Source organism: Diachasmimorpha longicaudata, chromosome 18, assembly GCF_034640455.1.
Source record: "Diachasmimorpha longicaudata isolate KC_UGA_2023 chromosome 18, iyDiaLong2, whole genome shotgun sequence".
Taxonomy (NCBI): Eukaryota; Metazoa; Arthropoda; class Insecta; order Hymenoptera; family Braconidae; genus Diachasmimorpha; species Diachasmimorpha longicaudata.
Genome location: NC_087242.1, coordinates 1,824,454 through 1,846,322, shown reverse-complemented (window position 1 = coordinate 1,846,322; position 21,869 = coordinate 1,824,454). Strand labels below are relative to the sequence as shown.

The window sequence follows — 21,869 nt, the reverse complement described above, 5'->3', positions numbered from 1 at the left end:
TAAGGGAAATTGGAAAAATAGTAGGCCGAACTCATTCATCGGTACATAAGGTGGTAACTAATTACATTTCAACTGGATCCATCTTATCAAAACCACGTGCTGGTCGTCCAACTCTTTTAACAAACCGCGAAAACAAGCGTGTCGTACAACTAGTTCAGCAAAATCCAAGGATGACTGCTCATCAACTGAAATTAGAGGTGGAGCAAAGGTATTCGAAAGTTGTTTCTGACGATACAATCCGTAGAATTTTAAAAAAAGCTGGATATGATAGCCGAGTAGCCCGTAAGAAGCCATATATTTCGGAGATAAATAGGCAGAAGCGCATGGATTTTGCAAATGAATACGTTTCAAAACCCCCAGAATTTTGGAATAGTATTATTTTTACGGATGAGAGCAAGTTTTGCATCTTTGGGATAAAAGGTAAGAAACTGGTATGGAGAAAGACGGGAAAGGCGTATGAAAAAGAGAATATGGTACCAAGTGTAAAACATGCTATAAGGAAATAGCCAACGGTGTTGGAAAACTTACATTTATTGACTCCATAATGGACCAGAGACTATATATACAAATTTTGAAAGATAATCTTCTGCAAAGTGTTCGGCAACTGGGGATGGAACAAGATTTTCGGTTCCAACAAGATAACGACCCCAAACATATCGCGCAAAATGTCAAGCTCTGGCTTTTGTACAATGTAAAAAACCAGTTGCGAACGCCTCCTCAATCTCCGGACCTAAATCCCATTGAACATTTGTGGGACTTGCTTGAGCGTAGAATCCGAAAACACGCCATAACATCAAAAAAAAAATGCTTAACGATATTATAATGCAGGAATGGAGAAAAATTGCGCCAGAAGATACAGCGAAACTTGTGGATTCAATGCCCAGGCGTCTTATTGAAGTACTAAAGAGAAAAGGATATCCCACTAGATATTAGAGAGTCGTAGGACATTAATTTCTTTAAAAATACCTTTATGTACGCAGACTTTTGCAGTTGCTTTTTTTCATATTGTTTTCAAATAAAATGAATTTAAACTATAATTATCTGAATAAAATAAAATTTATATTTTTATTTACTTACTGAAATCAATAAATAATGAATTGAAATCAAGCTTGGTTAGATACGTGTCAAATTTCCTGAGAAATTTGCGTTTAAAGTTAGTTTTTCGAATTTTTTAGCGCTGTACGCAGAGTTATGCATGCAAGTGTATATTGTTCAGGAAAGTTTCAAGCATGTTAAGTATACATTTCTCATTGCCACATATTACATTTGTTCAAGGGATTAACAGGCGAATTTTCTGGGCAATTGAACGCCGCGGCAAAGGCTTTGAAGTTGGACACCGCACCGTTCACTCGAACTTTTGCCGAAGTGTGATCGCGGTCAGGGAGGAAGTCTCGGAGGAACATGTTACTCTCATACGTACACCAAAGCTGAAAGTGAAAGACCGGTAAGTCCTATTACGAATACCTGGGACGGAATAAGTTCACAAATGGAAATCAATTCTAAGTCCTTTACATATCCAAATCCTAAGAAGAATATTTGATCATCAGTGAAACGCTCCAATCCGGGAATTTTTACAGCATTTGTGCCATGCTTTTCGCGATATATCTTGTATGCATCCCAAGTTACTTGAAGCCCTGTAGAGTCTGCTATATTTTCATCCAATGTCACAGTTCCATTCACCTAAGACAATGGTTCGTGATAAATTCGGTGGGAATAACATTCAATGAGTCTAGTATTCACAATATGTGAAATTGAATTTTGCGGAAAAAAAATACTGCAAGAAGTACGTGAGGAGTTGCATAAAAAATACTTTCTAAAGCAGAATAAAACAGTGGGGCCATATTGAAATTTTGAAAGAATACTACACTAGTAGGAAAAGTTGCCCATAAATACGGAAATCAATGGCTGAAATAATTCTCCTACACATTATTACGTGATTAGTCATATTCTTTCAGCCGTATTTTTCTCTCCGCGCAGAAACTTTCAAATTTCACGGCAGTCTCCGCGTCAACAATCAAATTGCTCCCATCAAATGGTTCTAAAAACTTACAGGAATCGATCGGAATTCGTCCTCGTATAGGGTATAATTATTGAACTGATGAATGAAACACTGGGCGTGTTCTTCATATTTGTCAATAGCTGGTTGAGACCACCAAGTCACCGCATTACCATCCTTATCAAATCGTCGACCTGAAACAATATTTCTTCTCATTCACTTATTCGAATACAGGTCCCTTAAGGGGTTATTCTCATGTGAACGCCTATATTTTACCACTTTTTCGGAATTTTTTTTTTATGCGACAACAACCTTCAATCATGTTGATTTTTCAATATATTTTTATTTGTATTTTGAAATATACGAAAAAAATTTTTTTTTTCGTTTTTTACATTTTTAATATATATTTTTTCTAAGTCAAAGTAGTCCCCAACAAAAAAAGGTAGTTCACTGGTCAAGGTGATAGCGGCTGTTCATGTTGTCTGAGATAAAAAAGTCGAATGGATTATTATTCAGTAGATCTGTGGCTATCGTCCCTACCAAATATAATCGATTTAATTAAAAACAAAAAAAAATATCGAACTTCAAAAAAAAAATCACGAAAATCTCGTTCTTTTTCGTTACAAATCGTTTAAAAAAAATATGAAGATATTGTCGAAAATAAACAATTGTGGTAGGGACGATAACTATAAATGAGTAGAAGAACATATGTAAATTTTAAAACAATCGGTTGAATACTTTTTCTTGTAGGACCTTGACCGTTTCAGAAAATGATGATTCGAGAAAAACGCGTTTAAAGTTTAAAGCCTGGTAGACAATCGTTTACGACACGTCGCCGACTATGAGCTGTAACTTATCAAATACTATGAATTTCGGTCTGAATTTTTCACAGCATGTTTTCAATAGGTTTTACTGTCAAAATATAAAAAAAAAAAATCGATTTTTTGAAGTGCTCACATGAGAATAACCCCTTAAAAATCATTTATTACCAGTGCTATCCAGGGCGTGGGAAATTTCATGGCCTATCACTGTACCGATCATTCCGTAATTAATGACACTGAAAAATTTCCATTGTTTGCAACAAAGAAACGTTAATAACACATTTTTTTCGGGGATATACATTACCTAGGCCTACTCGCGTCGAAGATAGGGGGCCGGAGAGCTCCAGCTGGTACCACTGGAATATATTTTCAGGTAGTGTGAAAGGAGCCAATAGGGTCAATGATCGAGCGATCGTAACACTATATATATTTCACCAAAACTCGATCATATCATGCAATGTCAATAACATTGTATTAAAATATTCCCCATTCATGCTATTGAGGAATCTCATTCTTGTCATCAATGAATGATTAAACACATGAGTAAAAAAGTGATAAGAAGGTTCGGTATTCTTTCCACTGTTGATTAGTTCCCTAGTTTCATCTCATTGATAAGGGTGACAGTTGTGGAAATGAGTATTTATCAATCAGTCTGTGATCAGTCTGTAAAAGTAGCTACCACTTTTATAGAATTAGAAAATCCTCGCCCAACAGGGTTATTCACAAATCAAGGACTAAGGGTTGTGAAAGAAATTTGCGTTCCTTTACCACTTCGTTACTGATATGAATGAATTTGGAATGGGTTGTCGATACTCACACATCGCGTTCATTACTGGTTGATAAAATGCATTGACCTCAGTCGGTTCGACTGGCCAGCTGTAACAATACGCAGATGGGCATTGAAAATTAGAAAATTGTAAAGCACGTGGAGTTTTGAAATTGGCGTTTCAAGTTATTGTAATCCTACTTGTTTTTGTCCGTTGGTTTTCGCAAAGTTCTCATATTTTTTTTCCTCATGAAAACTCGTCGTCTGATTTCATTCTCGAAATAGCTGTCTGTTGGTGCATACTACGATAAAGTGATGAAAACCACAAGTTTTATTTCATAGGTTTCGAACATCTTTTCTTAACTTTTAATTTTCATCACATGTGGGCAAACTATAATTTAATGACTCCTTCACTCGTATTGAGCTACTACTTTACCTCTGAGTAATATTCATCTACTTTAGTAGCATTGTAATCATCAGGATATCCGATGAATTTAGTGATGGAATCAATTTTCTCAGTGGCCACTTTCTTAGTCTCATCGTCTAGCCAAGATGATTGTCGAATGTATGCGTTCATTGCTTGTTGAATATTGTCCACCAACTCCTCTATCTAGAAGGTATAACGAGTGTACCAACTGGCTACATGTGATATCGTTCAATTAAAATTACCGCTTGTTTGGAATCTGGGGAAAAGTGTTTTTTCACGAAATCGTACGAAATTGCACCTTCCATTTGTGAGGACCTCCTACAATCGGATGTCCTGAAATATAAATTGAGAATCAATCAATTGCAGTGGATGAGTTCAATTAGAATTTCATAATGTCACTAACCTAAGTCCAATCGGATATTCCCCAACGCGTTTCTTACTTAAAATTATTAATAAATTTCGCAGCTCATTATTAGCGAACAGCGATGCATCGACAATTGTACGCCACATCATGTAGTTCACTGGAACATTAGATTGATAAAGAAAATTCGCAAAAACATTATTCAGTTGGCAAATTACCGATAGTTTCTGGTGAAGTTCTATTGAGCAATGCGGCGAGCTTCGGAAAAAAATCCTTCGCCGTTACAATGACTTGTTCTGATCCATTCACAGTGATTTCCGGAACTAGTGTCATTAAATTTCTAAGTGTCTCGAGCCAATTGATCTAGGACGAGATTAGTTAAATTTTTATGTAACAGTCTAATATCGAAAATTGTTTTACTTTAGCAGTTCCACTGGTCATGTTTGCACTATCATAGAGTTGCTGCAGCTCGTCGAGTGTCATCCAGCTGTGCCACTTATCAATATCTTTTACACCTTGCTCCTTATGCTCATCATGCATATAATTTGTAATCTAGAAAAAAAGGAAGTTTAATATTTCTGATTATTTTTCCCATCCAAATCTTGGCCAATAGGATTGCACCATTCGACGTTATTTTGTATAGTCAACACGGTATTTCAGCGGATATTCTTGGAAATTTCACTGGAAATTTTGCATGTTGATATATATAAAAAAAAACAAATGTTGAAGTAACCCTCAATTGTATCTGACAGATTAAATGGCAATTCGTTGAAAATTATGTCTCATGGTGCAATTCTATCGGCCAAGATTTGGATGCAAAAAATAATCCCCCGAATACCACTCGAACTTCGAAATTATCTGATATTTCCCTCAAGGTTCCCTGCAAACAAATAAGCTCGTCAAGTTTTCCAGAAAAATCACTCGCGCTTCGCGCTCGTGATTTTTAAACTGGAAAACTTGACACGTTCATTTGTTTGCAACGAACCTATCGGGAAATATCCGATAATTTCGGAGCTCTTGTGGTATTACATGCGATAATTTTTTGAATATTTTGGTAAACAAACGACACTTAACCAAATAAACCTCTTTTCATGTCATGGCACAATTCTCTTGGCCGAAATTTGGATAGGAAAAATAATCCCCTGAATACCACTCGAGCTTCAAAATTATAGAATATTTCCCTCTAGGTTCCCTGCATCCAAATGAAGTCGTCAAGTTTTTCAGGAAAAATCACTCGTGCTTCGCACTCGTGATTTTTTAGCCTGAAAAACTTGACTCCTTCATTTGTTTGCAACGAATCTATCGGGAAATATTCGATAATTTTGAACCACTTGTGGTATTATATGTGATAATTGAATCATATATTGAACATTGGAAAGTACCTGCGCCAGTTCACTCTCAAACTTATTTAGTTCCACGTATCGCTCTGTGCTATCATATCCTTCAGACAATAATCCATCTTCTTGAAACAATGATGATTCTGAACGTTTGAAGACATCGGCTACCTTAACTTTGTATAAGTTGTAGGTCAGTGATAGGGCGTATTTGCCAGGAGCAATTAATTCTTTTCTTTTTAGAAAAAATTCAGGTTCTGAAATCTAAATGATTAGTATGAATGAGTTGTCCTATGAGTCACATTGATGAAAAAACTTGGTTGTTAAGTTGTTAATGTTATGTTTCTCTAAAATTTAAACAATTGTCTATTACTTACCACAATCCTGCGGACCGAAGAATTCCTGGGGTCTGTATCTATCTCTATGGAATATAACCCTCCTGTTCCCCAAATTTTCTCCAATTTCCAGTGTATTTGTTGCCAAGTAAGATTTTTCGAACTCCATTCTCCTGGCTTCATTATCAACGGCCATCCTCCGTTATCATTGATTATCGATTTTATGGGTTCAACACCAAGTTCTTCAATTTTAGCTGAAACATTTTATCATATGTCGGCTTCTGTTTACACTTGGCCAAATTGTTATGCCTATTCTCTACCTTCGTTCATGCAAGCTCGATAAACCTTCCGTGCTTTTCGAATTGCCTCATTGTCTGTTTCAGAATCTGTATCCTCCAACAGGTTTTTGATCTTCTGTTGTACATCACGTAAAACTATGTGCCAATTTGACCAATCCTCAAATGTTTTGGGGGGAATATTATGATCTCTCCAACGACCACACGTATATTCGTAAAAATCAGTGCATGGATTTACTGGCTTATAGGGGCTACGTGCCACGTCGTTTCCTACAATTATTTTATCACAAATTCCTTTATTGTCGACTTTATCAGGTAATAAATTCTTGATAAACGGGATTTACCGTGTGTAGCACTGCGAGTTCTATTATTTTGTTCAACAGGTAATAATTGTGAAGATGAAATCAACGAAAAGGCGAAAATTCTAAGAGAAAAGAATTTTTAATTATTAAATCTTTTTCACCCATGGATTCCGTACTACTTACGTGTTGAAATAACGAAAATTCTTCGATGCGAAATAAATCATTGTTGTATGGATGAATTCCAACAACGTCAGGGAGATATATACGTTAATGGTACGACGGTCCCACTATAACTAACGATTTCTGGAATTTCCGATGGCAATCATGGCCTGAGGTCACCTGGGTATTATCATAGTTTCCAAGTCAAAATATCTAACAAAGAAAATGACATCAACTATCAAACGACCTAATATTTTCAGTTGGTTCTATTTTGTCCGTGTTAGTCTATCATCTTAGGAAACTCGATATTAAAACAGGGAAATTCAAAATTATTAATAATTTCGTCCTCTTTGTGTATTATGCACATTTTATTCAGTACATGTTGAATTACAAAACGTTATTTTTTGAGAACTTAGAATTTCAAATCTATCGTTCATTTCGTCCACATCGCCATCTCGACAATGTCAATTGTTTGCTGATTGATAGAGATTGGCTTCAATGTTCTTAGGGCAAGTTCCAGAATCTCGTACCGATTCAACCTTCTCTGAATGTTCTATGAAGAATGAAACCGCCTCCTCGAAGTTGACCTCGTACTTCCTAATGTCGTATGATACTGGAACAAGGGAGGTATACAATTTTCGATAGTTCGAGGGCATGCGAGAAGGCTTCAATCTCCACCAGATTTCTTATGCCACGTTCAACCTCTAGAATCACTGAGAATTCTTCTCCAGTCAGTTTAATCTGTTCAAAATCAATTTTTACTGAGGTTTTTGATAGGATCGTGATAATCTCCAGCAGAGACTGGAAGTCAGGCTCACGGATGTGTACCTCTTCGTTGAAATTACAGTCCACGAGGAGGGTTAGGACTGTGCGTGAAATTAATTAAGGGGTTATTCTCATGTGAACGCCTATATTTTACCACTTTTTCGGAATTTTTTTTTATGCGACAACAACCTTCAATCATGTTGATTTTTCAATATATTTTTATTTGTATTTTGAAATATACGAAAAAAATTTTTTTTTGCGTTTTTTACATTTTTAACATATATTTTTTTTAAGTCAAAGTAGTCCCCAACAAAAAAAGGTAGTTCACTGGTCAAGGTGATAGCGGCTGTTCATGTTGTCTGAGATAAAAAAATCGAATGGATTATTATTCAGTAGATCTGTGGCTATCGTCCCTACCAAATATAATCAATTTCATTAAAAACAAAAAAAAATATCGAACTTCAAAAAAAAAATCACGAAAATCTCCTTCTTTTTCGTTACAAATCGTTTAAAAAAAATATGAAGATATTGTCGAAAATAAACAATTGTGGTAGGGACGATAACTATAAATGAGTAGAAGAACATATGTAAATTTTAAAGCAATCGGTTGAATACTTTTTCTTGTAGGACCTTGACCGTTTCAGAAAATGATGATTCGAGAAAAACGCGTTTAAAGTTTAAAGCCTGGTAGACAATCGCTTACGACACGTCGGCGACTATGAGCTGTAACTTATCAAATACTATGAATTTCGGTCTGAATTTTTCACAGCATATTTTCAATAGGTTTTACTGTCAAAATATATAAAAAAAAAAAATCGATTTTTTGAAGTGCTCACATGAGAATAACCCCTTAAACATCCCGCGCACTTCTCAAGCTAAAGAATTAACTTCGCTTGAAAGAAATAAAACGACTAAAATTGAAAAACTGTCACTTTGATTAAATTTATTTATGTTAATGTTATTATAAAACAAACACAATATTACACTATAAAGTTTGCATTTGGAATGCGCTATGATTCTATTTTTAATAATTTGCGCAATATTTAGCTTTGACTGAAAATGGAGTGACCCGGATGTAAGAAAATTCCGATGGTGATGTTGTACGTTCACTTGGTGGTGTTCAACTGATTTTGCTATTTCAATCTTGTCTCATTTTTGGGGGTGTTGGGCAAAGGAAAAAGGTAGGTCATAAAAATATAGGTTTGTGTTGGAGAAGGTATCAGCAACCTTCTCTAGCAAAAATGGGAAAATTTAGAGTCATAAAGCCCGGTTAGCAAGGGATTAGGTGGCAGAGTACTGAGAGAGTGTTTTTTTTATTATCAAGAGCTATGGATGGGGGGTGAAATATGGAACTGTTGAATGAGGAATTTTCTGAACAAAGGCTCCATGGATTTTTCCCCAACAGATGTCAAAAAAAATGTTTTTCTCCATCCGATCATCCGAGTCACTCAACGATAAAAAATGTATATACAAAACCTCATCATTTTTCGTGATTGAAGCACGAAACAAGCACCTTGTCCTGCTTAGGAAGATGTGTCCTGCGAAAATTTGATTTCACAGAAGATATAATGTACTCGATGCAGACTGTTGCAATCCAGTACTCGTTGTTGAGATAAGTGGTTTCTCAGTCATTTCAATCGATGGTTTTGTTACTCTTGAAGATGGAACAGGTGTTGATAAAGTCGACGAGTATCTTTTGGCTCTCCTCGAATTCACAGGATCTCGTGCATTGGAGGAGGAATTTGAACAATAGGTGAAGGGGATGCTCTGGCAGAAAGATCTGGAAGCCTTTGGGGAGGGTGTCGATGTAACCCAGGGACACCAGCTTTCGGAAGAGCTCGGAGATTCTTCGGATTGGCCAGATTTGGTCGTCCAGACAATCGGAGTAGGCTGTAAGAAGGTGTTCGTTCTCGACGGAGATAACAAGCCAGGAATAGCAGTAGGAGGCTGTTGAGGAAGGTTCGTAGCAAGCTGCTAACAGGATCATTACTGGAGAGGATGTTACTCGAGCTGCTTTCAGAAGGGCTCCAGGGGAGTCTCTCCAGATCGAACGGAGTGTTCTGGTTGAATGGAACACACTGGCCATTTTTCATAGGGGACTCTAGGGTGGGGACCTGGGTGGGCATCGTGGGGGAGTGCCTAGGGAGACTGTGACTGTGCTTTCGTTGACCTTGCCTAGATGATTTAGATCTTTGAATAGTCGGATGGTTTAGGTGAGAGTTATTCAGAGATATCAGAAGATGTTCCCGGATCGTTGCGTTTTCCAAGTTTGCAGCGTTTCCCAACATCTAAAAATTGAAAACAATAAAGTCGACCTAAATTTGCACTAGAATTTTCATGGTTTCTGTTGAATAATTCATGAAAATTCGGAGAGGAATCACATTTACGCTTTGGGTATCCGCTCTAACGGATACCCAAAGATATTTCCAACCAAGACAAACTCAAACCAATGATTTCCTCTTGCCAAACCCTTCAGAAAAGCCACTGGGAGAAGTGCATTATGAACTCTTGCAAATCTCACAACAAATTCCCAAGATTTCAAGCTCTGAATGAAATCAGTCACGTTGTCCATTGACACTGAGGTAAATTCTACTGCAAAACTCTGTTCCAAGTAATCTAGAAGAATCACCAAATCTCGTGTGTTCTGGTAGGCCACGGACTCAAGGAGGTCATCTAAAAGTTCAAATGAGAAAAACGTAATACGACCTATAATTTAATCTTCGGTGAGGAGATAAATTGCCAACTCTCGAAAAGGGGACTGGTAATTTTACTCATTGAAATATTCAGTTTACTCTGGACGTAGTCTGCAGCAGTTGCGTGGAGCCTTAAGGGGTTATTCTCATGTGAGCACTTCAAAAAATCGATTTTTTTTTGATATTTTGACAGTAAAACCTATTGAAAATATGCTGTGAAAAATTCAGACCGAAATTCATAGTATTTGATCAGTTACAGCTCATAGTCGCCGACGTGTCGTAAGCGATTGTCTACCAGGCTTTCAACTTTAAACGCGTTTTTCTCGAATCATCATTTTCTGAAACGGTCAAGGTCCTACAAGAAAAAGTATTCAACCGATTGCTTTAAAATTTACATATGTTCTTCTACTCATTTATAGTTATCGTCCCTACCACAATTGTTTATTTTCGACAATATCTTCATATTTTTTTTAAACGATTTGTAACGAAAAAGAAGGAGATTTTCGTGATTTTTTTTTTGAAGTTCGATATTTTTTTTTGTTTTTAATGAAATTGATTATATTTGGTAGGGACGATAGCCACAGATCTACTGAATAATAATCATTCGATTTTTTTTATGTCAGACAACATGAATAGCCGCTATCACCTTGACCAGTGAACTACCTTTTTTTGTTGGGGACTACTTTGACTTTAAAAAAATATATGTTAAAAATGTAAAAAACGAAAAAAAAAATTTTTTTCGTATATTTCAAAATACAAATAAAAATATATTGAAAAATCAACATGATTGAAGTTTGTTGTCGCATAAAAAAAAAATTTCGAAAATGTGGTAAAATATAGGCGTTCACATGAGAATAACCCCTTAAGCGCTCAGAGTCAACGCCGAGAAACTCGATGAAGGAGATACAATTAGAAATTATTTCTGGCTTGTCGAGGTTCTGCAGAGCAAATGCGTGGGCTCGAAACGAAATTTTTGATTTCCTAAAAAGGTAAAATATCCTGAAGACTGATAAAAATTGGAGTATTTATACTTTAAAGCAGAGAATCAGAAAAAAATCAATATTAGTATTAATAAACATTACTATTATTCTTATTTGACGTATTTTTTCATTGCCTGCAATTCCATGGTATTCAAATTTTCAGATGATTGTTTAAATTTTCTCTAGTGTCAGAACAAGTTCATAATTAACTCAAGATGTTAGGAATATGTGAAAACTGAGTGCATAATATTACATTTTGGATGATAAATTAGCTCGCTTCCCTTCAGGATTCAACAATACGTATGCAGCCATGCTGGGACGTGCCTCCTTCAGATAATACTTGTAATTCAACTTTTCCTTATGTCCATATTTTTTACTCAAACTCGCATTAGCAAAATTAGGCATTTGTTCTTTCTGGAATCTCCACCTGAATAGCTCGTGAACATTAAGATTCCTGAAGCCCTCCAACAGTCGGTACATAGTAATATCGCTCTCTTTTTCCCTGTTATGAAGGCAGTCTTTAAGATATGGAATTTTCTGGAGTAATTCTGTGATAATTTCGGATGGAATTTCGACGTCTTCAACCATTAAATCTGTTCGACTAGTTAAAAATTCCTCGAATGTTGGAAAGTCTTCTTTATTATGTCCGCGTGCTTTGGATTCCAGATATGACAAGAAAATTAAATATAAGGCAAGCAGAGACTCGTTTTTAAAATAATTTTGGGCGTTATCTGCGATTTTATGGATAGTCTGACAAACTGCAGTGATTAAATCTCTCACAGAATCGTCTGAATTCTTCAACTTCCTCAACGATCTCAATAATTCGTCATCCTGGTAATACATTATATCATCACGGTTCCCTTCATTTTGATAAAATAAAATAGAGTGCCTCTTTCTTGGAAAATTTTCCTTATCCAAATTGTAAGAGCTCGTGGATAAAATTTTATCAAAATTCTTGGGAGTGACTTCAGCGCTGAAAAATCTGGCTAGAGGTAATTTCATATCATTCCTCTCTTCACTGATAAAAATTCCATATCTACACAGGTGATTTCCGAAAACCACAGGCATCCCCCTTGGCATTCCGGAGATAATTGTTTAAATGTTAATTATCTCATGATGCAACAGCGGTACAGTATTTTGTCAAGAAACCTTTCTTGTTGTAAATTAATTTACAATAAAAACGATTTTCTGACAAGAAACCTTTCTTGTTGTAAAATAAATTTACAATAAAAACGATTTTCTGACAAAATACTGTACGCCTCTTGCATCATGAGATAATTAACATTTAAACAATTATCTCCGGAATGCCAAGGGGGCTGCCTGTAGTTGCGGAATTTTTCTAGTTAAAAATGCTTTTTGACAAATATCTCGTAAACAAATGGGTTCACAGTATTTTGTCAAACAGATTTTTTTGTGGATAATTCAATTTTAAACATTAAATGTCTGATCAGGCAATTACATCAATTATTCAGGTTATTTAATAATCGAGGATTATTGTTTAAATTTTTGATCTCATCAGATTATTCTTGTATTCTAATAAATCATCCTAATCTTAATAATAATAGGTTTTTATTCACTCCCCCCCTCTGAAAAGACTGTCTTGAAATTGCCAATGAGCGAGAGAGACATATCTTTCCCCCTCTCTCTCTCTCCCTCACTATCGGTCATTCACATGAGGTGACGTATTTTTTTTTTTTAAGAAATGGTGAATCATCAATCGAATTACCATTTGATATGATTCTCTTGAGGTATTTCGATTAATGATTAACCATTTATAGAAAAAAAATTGATATAATATAAATTGTTGTTAAATTGTTCATTTCTTTGATGTTACAAACGTTTTGCTTTGTTTTACATCCTCTCCCACCTCTCTTAAACTTTCTTCTCCAGCCTCTCTTCTTCTTTCCCCCCGCCCCCTGCACCGCATTTGCCGAAAGGGCGGGAAAAACCTCACTCGAGGGAAAACCTGCCCTGGTACAGTCGCCCTTTTGACAGGACTACCGCTCGACAGTGAAACCGTGAGATTAGAGCGCTATAAATTTTTTTAAAATTTTGACCGCCGGTGCCCGGGATCAAACCCGGGTCGTTGTCTTGTGAGTCTAGCACTCTAACCGCACGACCACTGCCGTCGATTTGATATAATATAAATAAAAAAGAAAAAAAAACGATGGAGGCTGGAATCCAACTCGAGTCGACAGCATGCGATTTGAGGACGCTAGCTGTGCGTCAATATAGCAATTGTAATATTTTATCTAGCTCTTGGTACATGCTTAACTAATTGGGTAGGTGAAAATATTTCTTTCCTTACCGTAAGGAATAGATCTTTTGAATTAATTTTTCTTAATCTTAAAAGACATATTGTAGCTGAAAAATCAAAAAAACATTTCATAGGCGCAAAAAACTATATCGCCACTCTCGACTTGTCCCTGTAGCTGTGGGACCGCTACCAAAGAGGATAGACCAAAGTAGAGGCTCAGTTCTGGGGGTTTGACTGACGCCAGTTTCTCCACGTTACCGACATGATTTCACCCCCGAGGAGACGGGGCGCCACGAGTCCTACTGGGGTATCTGCATATCGGCCAAGCGGGGGAGCTCCGTTCGTACTTGTTCAACTGTACAAATGATCAACTGTACACAGAATTTTCAAACGGTGAGAGCACCGTTTGAAAATTCTAAAATTCTAAAAAGCTAGGCTGTACATGTGGCGCTGGGTCCACATGTACAGCCTAGCTTTTTCTCTCGACAGTTGAATCCCTTCACAGTAGTGCTCTCGCCATCTGAAAATTCTGTGTACAGTTGATCATTTGTACAGTTGAACAAGTACGAACGGAGCCCCCCCGCTTGGCCGATATGCAGATACCCCAGTAGGACTCGTGGCGCCCCGTCTCCTCGGGGGTGAAATCGTGTCGGTAACGTGGAGAAACTGGCGTCAGTCAAACCCCCAGAACTGAGCCTCTACTTTGGTCTATCCTCTTTGACCGCTACTGAGGCGTTACCGGCTTGGCCGATATGCAGATACCCCAGTAGTACTCGTGGCGCCCCGTTTTCGCTGGGGTGAAATCATGTCGGTAACGTGGAGTGCCTGGCGTCACTCAAACCCCCAGAACTGAGCCTCTACTTTAGTCTATCCTCTTTGAGTCTACCCTTATTGAAAGAATCGATCCCTAACCTAGGCTTACTCAAGTCGGTATTTTTCCTGCCATTCTACAAGTGGGAGACACGATTTCAAGTAGCAATTACGTGGAGTGTGGATAACTGGGGAAGAAAAACATATACCCGCTTTATTATATCTGCTAACCTTGTGAAATCACTCTCTACAACGTTTCCTACTCGCCATTTCAGTGATTCTTTTACACTTGTTTCGGCAGGAGATTCATGATAAAAAATAAAATTTGGAATATATCCTAGATCTAGGACGGTTACATTTAATATACAATACCTGAATATCTTGACAGTTTTCGGTAAATTTCGCGAAATGCTTACGGAACCTAGAATTGTAATAATCGGCGCCGGTGTCGCTGGGATTTCGGCAGCCAGCCGACTGTTTGAACGTGGATTAAGGAACATAACAATTTTAGAAGCCAAGGATCGTATTGGAGGAAGAATATTCACTACGGATTTTGGTAAAGTTCTGCATTTATTAATGAACCAGGAGATATCATTTTCCGTGCGCATTCCACATAATATGGTTATGAAAATGAAAAACTAATTATTTAGCAAACCACCCGTGTGCACACGGATAAAATTAGTGGTAAAATACGAAACTTGAAACAGGATTTTGAAAAATGTAAATTGCGAGATCCGATTTCGTAAATTACGTTTTTTTGGCCTCTTACCCTACCTTACCATCTTTACGTTTCAGATGGTTATGAATCATGTGGGCCCAACTTTTGGAGAAATTTTTTTCAGAAATTTTCTAAGGCAATGTTGAAAATATTCCTAAAAACACATTAAATCAATGAAAAATTTGCAAGTGTTTAATTGCTCAAATTTTCCATCAGCCATCTGCAATTTTAAATATTTAGAAAATTTTCCATGAAAAATTATATTTAAATTTACAATTTTTGATTGGTTATGCAATTAAATTATATTAATGTAGACATAGTTCTTAGTCACTTATGTTAGAGAATTCGTCTCGCTCAACTATCGCACCCCTATTTATTACTATTATCCAAGAAAACAATTCTGACAACATTCAAAAGAAGGAATTTGATAAATTTCCATGACATAATCGATCTAAAGTAAAAACAAAAGATTGAGAGGTTTGAGTGTCTTTTTCTCTATATACTCCACGTGTTGTCGAAAAGATAGCTCGTAGCCTAATATAATTTCGCAAAATTATACCAATTTCGTTCATTTTATCACGCCATTTCAAATCGTTATTCTTGTATTTCCAGGTTTAATATTCCTCTAATGAGTAAAATGAATAAGCTTTGTTTTTCGGGGCACAGTTCAAGGCCTATGTTATTTAAGTTTTCGTTGAGGGCTTCGATATTCTTTTCAAGTTTGATGATAGACAGATTTATTTTCTTATCTCGAAAGTAGACAGCCGTGTAATCAGCAAACTGGCAATTGATTATATCTCAAGGAGCCTTTTTTTATATATCTCAACACATAAATTGAATGAAGAAGTGGGCTAAATACCCCTCGTGCAGGGGGTTCCTTTGGGCAAGTCGCTAATTGCTGGCGATTGCCATACAGACCCTTTCTTTTGATGCATAATGAATCTAATGAATCGAAGTAGATTACGTCAACATCCGAAGCTATTTTTTTAGTAAAAATTATATTTATTATTAGAATCATGTCTTAATAATGATACACCTTTCCGGAAACCTGTCTGGTTATGTTGTAGAATGGGGAATTTGCATTTTTTTTTTTAATTTTTTTTTACATAGTTAATGGTCCTAATAATAGATTTTTCATGAAAAATCATTTAAAAAATCGTTTAACAATTAATTATCGATTGTTCAAAAAGTGAAATTTTCAAATGCTCCAAAACTTGTCATGACGTCATCAGGCGGGTCCTATACTTCCGCATGTGGCGCCATCTCCCGGATCATAGATTCCTACCGTCGGTATATCAAATGTACCTAACCTTAACTGATGAAACCTATTTAAACTGATTTAACCTTAACTGATTAAAACACTCACAAATACTCCAAAATGTCAAATGACAGTAAAAAAGTTGAAAAACAACCATATAAATATTGTTTTGTACCATCGTGTGCGAACTCAACTGTGTCAACACCGAATAAAGTGTTTATAACAGTTCCTGCGTGCAAAAATATTCGAAAATTGTGGTGTGAAGCCGCAGGTTATTCTCACCCATTACTGGGCAGAAGTGACATTTAACAATATAACCTCTAATGTTTGTTGACACCGGCTGACGTTTAGAAAAATATCAGTGCTGTCATCTAGCGGCTGCAATAAGAACCCGGAGTCACCGCCTGGTGACGTCACGTGCGTTAAAACATGGTTCAAAATTATGCAATTTTTGATTGATTGTTAAAAAAAAACTGCAATGAGTTAGAATGCATTTTTCATTGGAGAGTATTCCATAGGCGTTAAACTATTTATTAATACATTTATTTCTCAACTCTGGGCCGCATGCAAGTTCCCCATTTCCTCATCCTCTATCCACCAATCAAGTTCGTTCTTTATTATTGTTTCAAGTAATTTACAGCTGCAAGATGACAATGAAATAGGTCTCACACTCATTCCATGTTGTTTGGGTATGAAATGGATGAAGTGGTGCCTTCATTCCTCAGAAAAATCTCTAAAGCTCGTTAAATATGTCTAGTAATATTGTTGCGTGTTAAACACGCGAAATAGATTTTCTATTTTGATATTTTTTTGATATTTTTCATTCCCGTTTTCGTCAGTACAATTTGAATTTCTACCTTGAGCAAATTCCCCAATAAATTCATAAAAAACTTGAAATTTTCAGGCACATTCCTTAGAGTCTAATAAAGCTATAGAAATCTTTCGAATGTTTTCATAATATTACTCATTTTATCATTCAGTACTTTTTTCTTTAAGAATTTTCATCGTTTTGTTAAAATAACTCTCAATTTCCCGCACCTATAAGGAACCGTTTTAATCCCTTTATTGATGGTAAACACTGCGCGTGAAATTACTTTATCATTCTCTTCCCCAAATATTATATTCTCCACTGCAATAATCATTTTTCGGCTTGCTACAAAATTGTTTATTAGCAGGATTATCGCTTTTTTCTAGACTCTAAAATATTTCAAGTTCATTTTCCCACTTCTATAATCACTGTAGGAACATCTCGACGGAGATCCTTTCCTTCTTTCAATATCGGTGTCATAGTTCACCTTTCTTTTTGTAAATATATGTGCAATCGTGAATTAAAAGTGTTGTGTGTCAATGAAATCAATTCCCATTCTCCTCCAAAGAACATTAAAACAACTACACAAGGAAATCCTCGGCGTGTAGTATATATTCGAAATATCATTCTATGGAGGACAGATTCCTAGAATTTACAACTCTAGGAAATTCAAAATTGATTGTGACATGCGAAAGAATATAAAACAAATATTAATCTATATTTAATTCAATAGTTTTTTCAAGACATAGTAATCAATCTCATCAGTACCTGAAGAGCTTTTCTGATTCGTTGACTCCAGAGCTACACTGAATTCCGTGTAAGTGAAGCTTTCTGATAGAAATACATTTTCTTGAGACGGCGTCCAATCGGGGACAAATGATGGACATAATTTATCTAAAGCTGCTTCAATTTTCTCGACCCACTGGCCTTTTCCAGATGTATTGTATTCTTATTCTCTATTTTTACCCATTTATTATTGAGGATTCGACATCTATTCTCGACGTATTTCATGTTAGTTCTGCTGCCTAGTGATTCTACCAATGAACTAAAATATTCCTTTTTCTTTTGCTTGATTATTTTTCCCATCCAAATTTCAGCCAATAGAATTGCACCATTTGTTGATATTTTGTATAGCCTACCTTGAATTTCAGCGATTATTTTTCCCATCCAAATCTTGGCCAATAGGATTGCACCATTCGACGTTATTTTGTATAGTCAACACGGTATTTCAGCGGATATTCTTGGAAATTTCACTGGAAATTTTGCATGTTGATATATATAAAAAAAAACAAATGTTGAAGTAACCCTCAATTGTATCTGACAGATTAAATGGCAATTCGTTGAAAATTATGTCTCATGGTGCAATTCTATCGGCCAAGATTTGGATGCAAAAAATAATCCCCCGAATACCACTCGAACTTCGAAATTATCTGATATTTCCCTCAAGGTTCCCTGCAAACAAATAAGCTCGTCAAGTTTTCCAGAAAAATCACTCGCGCTTCGCGCTCGTGATTTTTAAACTGGAAAACTTGACACGTTCATTTGTTTGCAACGAACCTATCGGGAAATATCCGATAATTTCGGAGCTCTTGTGGTATTATATGCGATAATTTTTTGAATATTTTGGTAAACAAACGACACTTAACCAAATAAACCTCTTTTCATGTCATGGCACAATTCTCTTGGCCGAAATTTGGATAGGAAAAATAATCCCCTGAATACCACTCGAGCTTCAAAATTATAGAATATTTCCCTCTAGGTTCCCTGCATACAAATGAAGTCGTCAAGTTTTTCAGGAAAAATCACTCGTGCTTCGCACTCGTGATTTTTTAGCCTGAAAAACTTGACTCGTTCATTTGTTTGCAACGAATCTATCGGGAAATATTCGATAATTTTGAACCACTTGTGGTATTATATGTGAAAAATCAACAGGATTGAAGTTTGTTGTCGCATAAAAAAAAAATTCCGAAAAAGTGGTAAAATATAGGCGTTCACATGAGAATAACCCCTTAAACCCTCGAGAGGATTTGGGATTGAGTTTGTTTAAGTCAGGAATGAACAGCCTTCACTTGCACCTCTGATAAATGTTCTATCTTGAGTAAAGACTCGTGGCTTAAGTGCCAATGAATCGGCATACTATACACCCAAATCTCGCTGTGTACCATCTCGTCTGCTCACTTCGAAGATTCATGCGGGACTCTTAGCAGCTAATTAGGAGTGAATGTTGAGTGATGAAAAAAAATTTGTGCTTTTACAGTTCTGTCTGAACACCGCCTTGAGGCTAGCCTTCTTGAAAGCCAGCGAGAAAGATCAGCGCAACTGAAATAATCATTCACAAACTCCAAGAACGGATTTAAGCAATTCATTATATCACACACTGTATCGTCTACCTCTATAGCAGAGGACACATTTGAGCTAATGTTTAAATTGACTCAAAACAATTAACGACTTGTGTGAATCGCGTGTTCATTTTCCAGCTTAAAGTTGATTTGGTTAGTTGAAAAGCATTATTACAAACTTAAAACAAACTGATTTAGTGAATTGATGGGAAGTGTGAAAGATCGTATTGTCTCAAGAACGCGCACCCTCATTTTTATCAAGGTGAGCTCACTCGACGTTCAAAGACTACTGACTCTACCCTCCTTCGTTGTCTCTCCAGGTCAAACCCTTGTTCCTGAGTTCCTCCCTCAGGATGAGTGGGGTATCAGGATCCTTCCGATTGATGAAGAGGGATTCTTGAGAATGTGATTGCTTAGTTGACGGTTTATGACTTGGGTGTTGACCAAGTCCGCGTGGAGTGGACAATTCTGGGTGTTTTGAAAAATGTCACGTCTGGGGGAAGGACTGTGTTATCAATAGCAATATAAATAACTGATTATTCCATTAAAATATTACATACTTCTTCATTATTTTCAATAAGTTTATATGAATAAAGTTTTAGAATTTAGGGGTTTTTGATGTGAAACATCTATAGGCGCACTCCTAAACCGAATCGTTGGCGTGGCGATACTTGCCGTGGCGAGCAACCGCCACGCTATACTAAGGTATGCCTATCTATATTCTGTGTAGTAGAGTGGACGGTGGGGGATGGGCCACCACGCTATACTGAAGTATACCTATATATATTATGTGTAATAGAGTGTACGGTGTGGCTTCTCACACAGTTCCACGTGGTTCTTTATACGGTACACATAACCTGTGTTTTATTTAATTTTTTATTTCAATTTTTGAAAATAAAATATGTGTGATAGTGATAACTTAGAAGATCAAAGTGATCAACCGTGTGCAAAGAAAGGGAAACTAGACTATGGCATACTACCAAGTCATCAGTAAGTAGATCGTATTTTTCATGTCTCCATAACTGTAATTATTATAGCTCCATATTTAATTAATTATATTGATATTAATCATATCAGTAATTTATAAATTATATTAGGATTAATAATTATATAAATTATATTAATATTATCTTTAATTCATTATTTTTTTATTATTCATGAAGGAATGAATATGGACAAATTTATTAATTAAATTTATATTCTCAAATCTTTAGTCATATATTGCAATAAGTAACTAAGATTTGAGTTCATGAGTATATTGAAGCCATACTCAACATTTTTTTTTTTGTATATTTTAATGTCATATTTTTTACAATATTTCAGTTCTCAACAATCTTTACAGGCATCACAAAATATTATTATTGAAACTGGACGCCATCCTGATCAGTTGAATACAAGGCATACTATCAATGTTGTGTAAGACTTTACTAATCGATTGATCACTGATTTTATCAACTCCAGAAATAAATTAACCATATACACTTTAAACTGTCAAAGTCTCAGGAAACATGCTGCTGATTTACAAGATCCTATTTGTAGAAATAGTAACTTTTTGTTGCTAACTGAAACATGGTGTCTTGCAGATGAAGCAGTTGATTTATGTAACTTTCATTGTATTGCAAAATTTAAACGACAAAATGTTAGAGCCGCTGGAGTGGCCATTTACAAAAACAATAACACTTCACATGTTACTACACTCAACATGGATCTAGCAGTTCAAAATGCTACAGAAGTTCATGTTTCCCAAACATCTATTGGTGATATGTGTGCTTCACATGTTAAACAAGAAGGGGGAAGTGAATTAATTATGATTGTAGTATACATTTCACCTAATAACAAAATGGATCATATAATTTCATTTTTACATGAAAGGTTATTTCCTTATAGCCAAACAGGTTCAATAATTTTTAAAACAAATAAACCTAAACTGCCATTAATTTTCGCTGGAGACTTTAATGTAAATTTTGCAAGAGCTGAATCAATGCCATTAATGACATTTCTTCAAAAAGAATTTCAATTGCAAATCAATAATAATCCAAGAGAATCTACTACCAAATATGGAACAACAATAGATGCTGTATTTGTGAGATATCTTGATGGTGTTTCATCCAATACTTTTGTAACGTACTTGAGTTATTATCGACCAATCGTCACGGTAATACCGGCAGAGGAAAAATCGAATATAACTATTACTGAAGTTACAGATGAAAATAGTTAAATTGTAGCCACTTGATATTAATATCGAATTTTTATATCCCATGTAAATAAATTTTTATTAAATAAAGTTATCATTTTCTGTAAGAAATTTGTAATACTTCATTTGTTCATAAGGCTATATTTAATTCCTGTAATAATATTATCTTTTATGCATATTACTTGTACACACACGATGTTTCACATCTGCCAGGCGTCCCATGACGGCTCATTTTTTTTTTCTGGGTAAA

At 35.9% G+C, this 21,869-nt stretch overlaps 2 protein-coding genes across 2 annotated transcripts in view; one reads left to right on the top strand and one right to left on the bottom strand.

Annotated features, from left to right (window-relative positions):
• Positions 1–1,247: 1,247 nt before the first annotated feature.
• Positions 1,248–6,970, bottom strand: LOC135171034 (neprilysin-11-like). Its single transcript, XM_064137317.1, has 17 exons — positions 6,822–6,970; positions 6,681–6,760; positions 6,361–6,606; positions 6,083–6,294; positions 5,754–5,969; positions 4,792–4,923; positions 4,590–4,734; positions 4,414–4,531; positions 4,253–4,343; positions 4,020–4,193; positions 3,785–3,885; positions 3,635–3,693; positions 3,122–3,173; positions 2,986–3,053; positions 2,051–2,190; positions 1,513–1,680; positions 1,248–1,427 (listed from the first exon to the last, which is right to left on the bottom strand). Exons 1-17 carry the CDS (start codon positions 6,860–6,862, stop codon positions 1,248–1,250), a joined length of 2,223 nt encoding a protein of 740 aa, XP_063993387.1. The 5' UTR covers positions 6,863–6,970.
• The window catches only part of LOC135171036 (spermine oxidase-like), a 59,424-nt gene continuing 38,875 nt past the window's right edge, over positions 1,321–21,869 (top strand). Inside the window, exon 1 of the mRNA XM_064137319.1 lies at positions 1,321–1,444. The gene's annotated coding sequence lies outside the window, so the exon portion shown is untranslated. The remainder of the gene's footprint in view (positions 1,445–21,869) is intronic.

Bases quoted from the DNA above. Each gene is read 5' to 3' on its own strand.
- LOC135171034 (XM_064137317.1), bottom strand. From the start codon at position 6,862: ATGATTTATTTCGCATCGAAGAATTTTCGTTATTTCAACAC. The intron at 3,174-3,634 runs GTGAGTATCGAC...AATATATTCCAG, and splicing joins ACCAGTAATGAACGCGATGT to TGGTACCAGCTGGAGCTCTC. The intron at 1,681-2,050 runs GTAAGTTTTTAG...CCATTGTCTTAG, and splicing joins ACGAATTCCGATCGATTCCT to GTGAATGGAACTGTGACATT.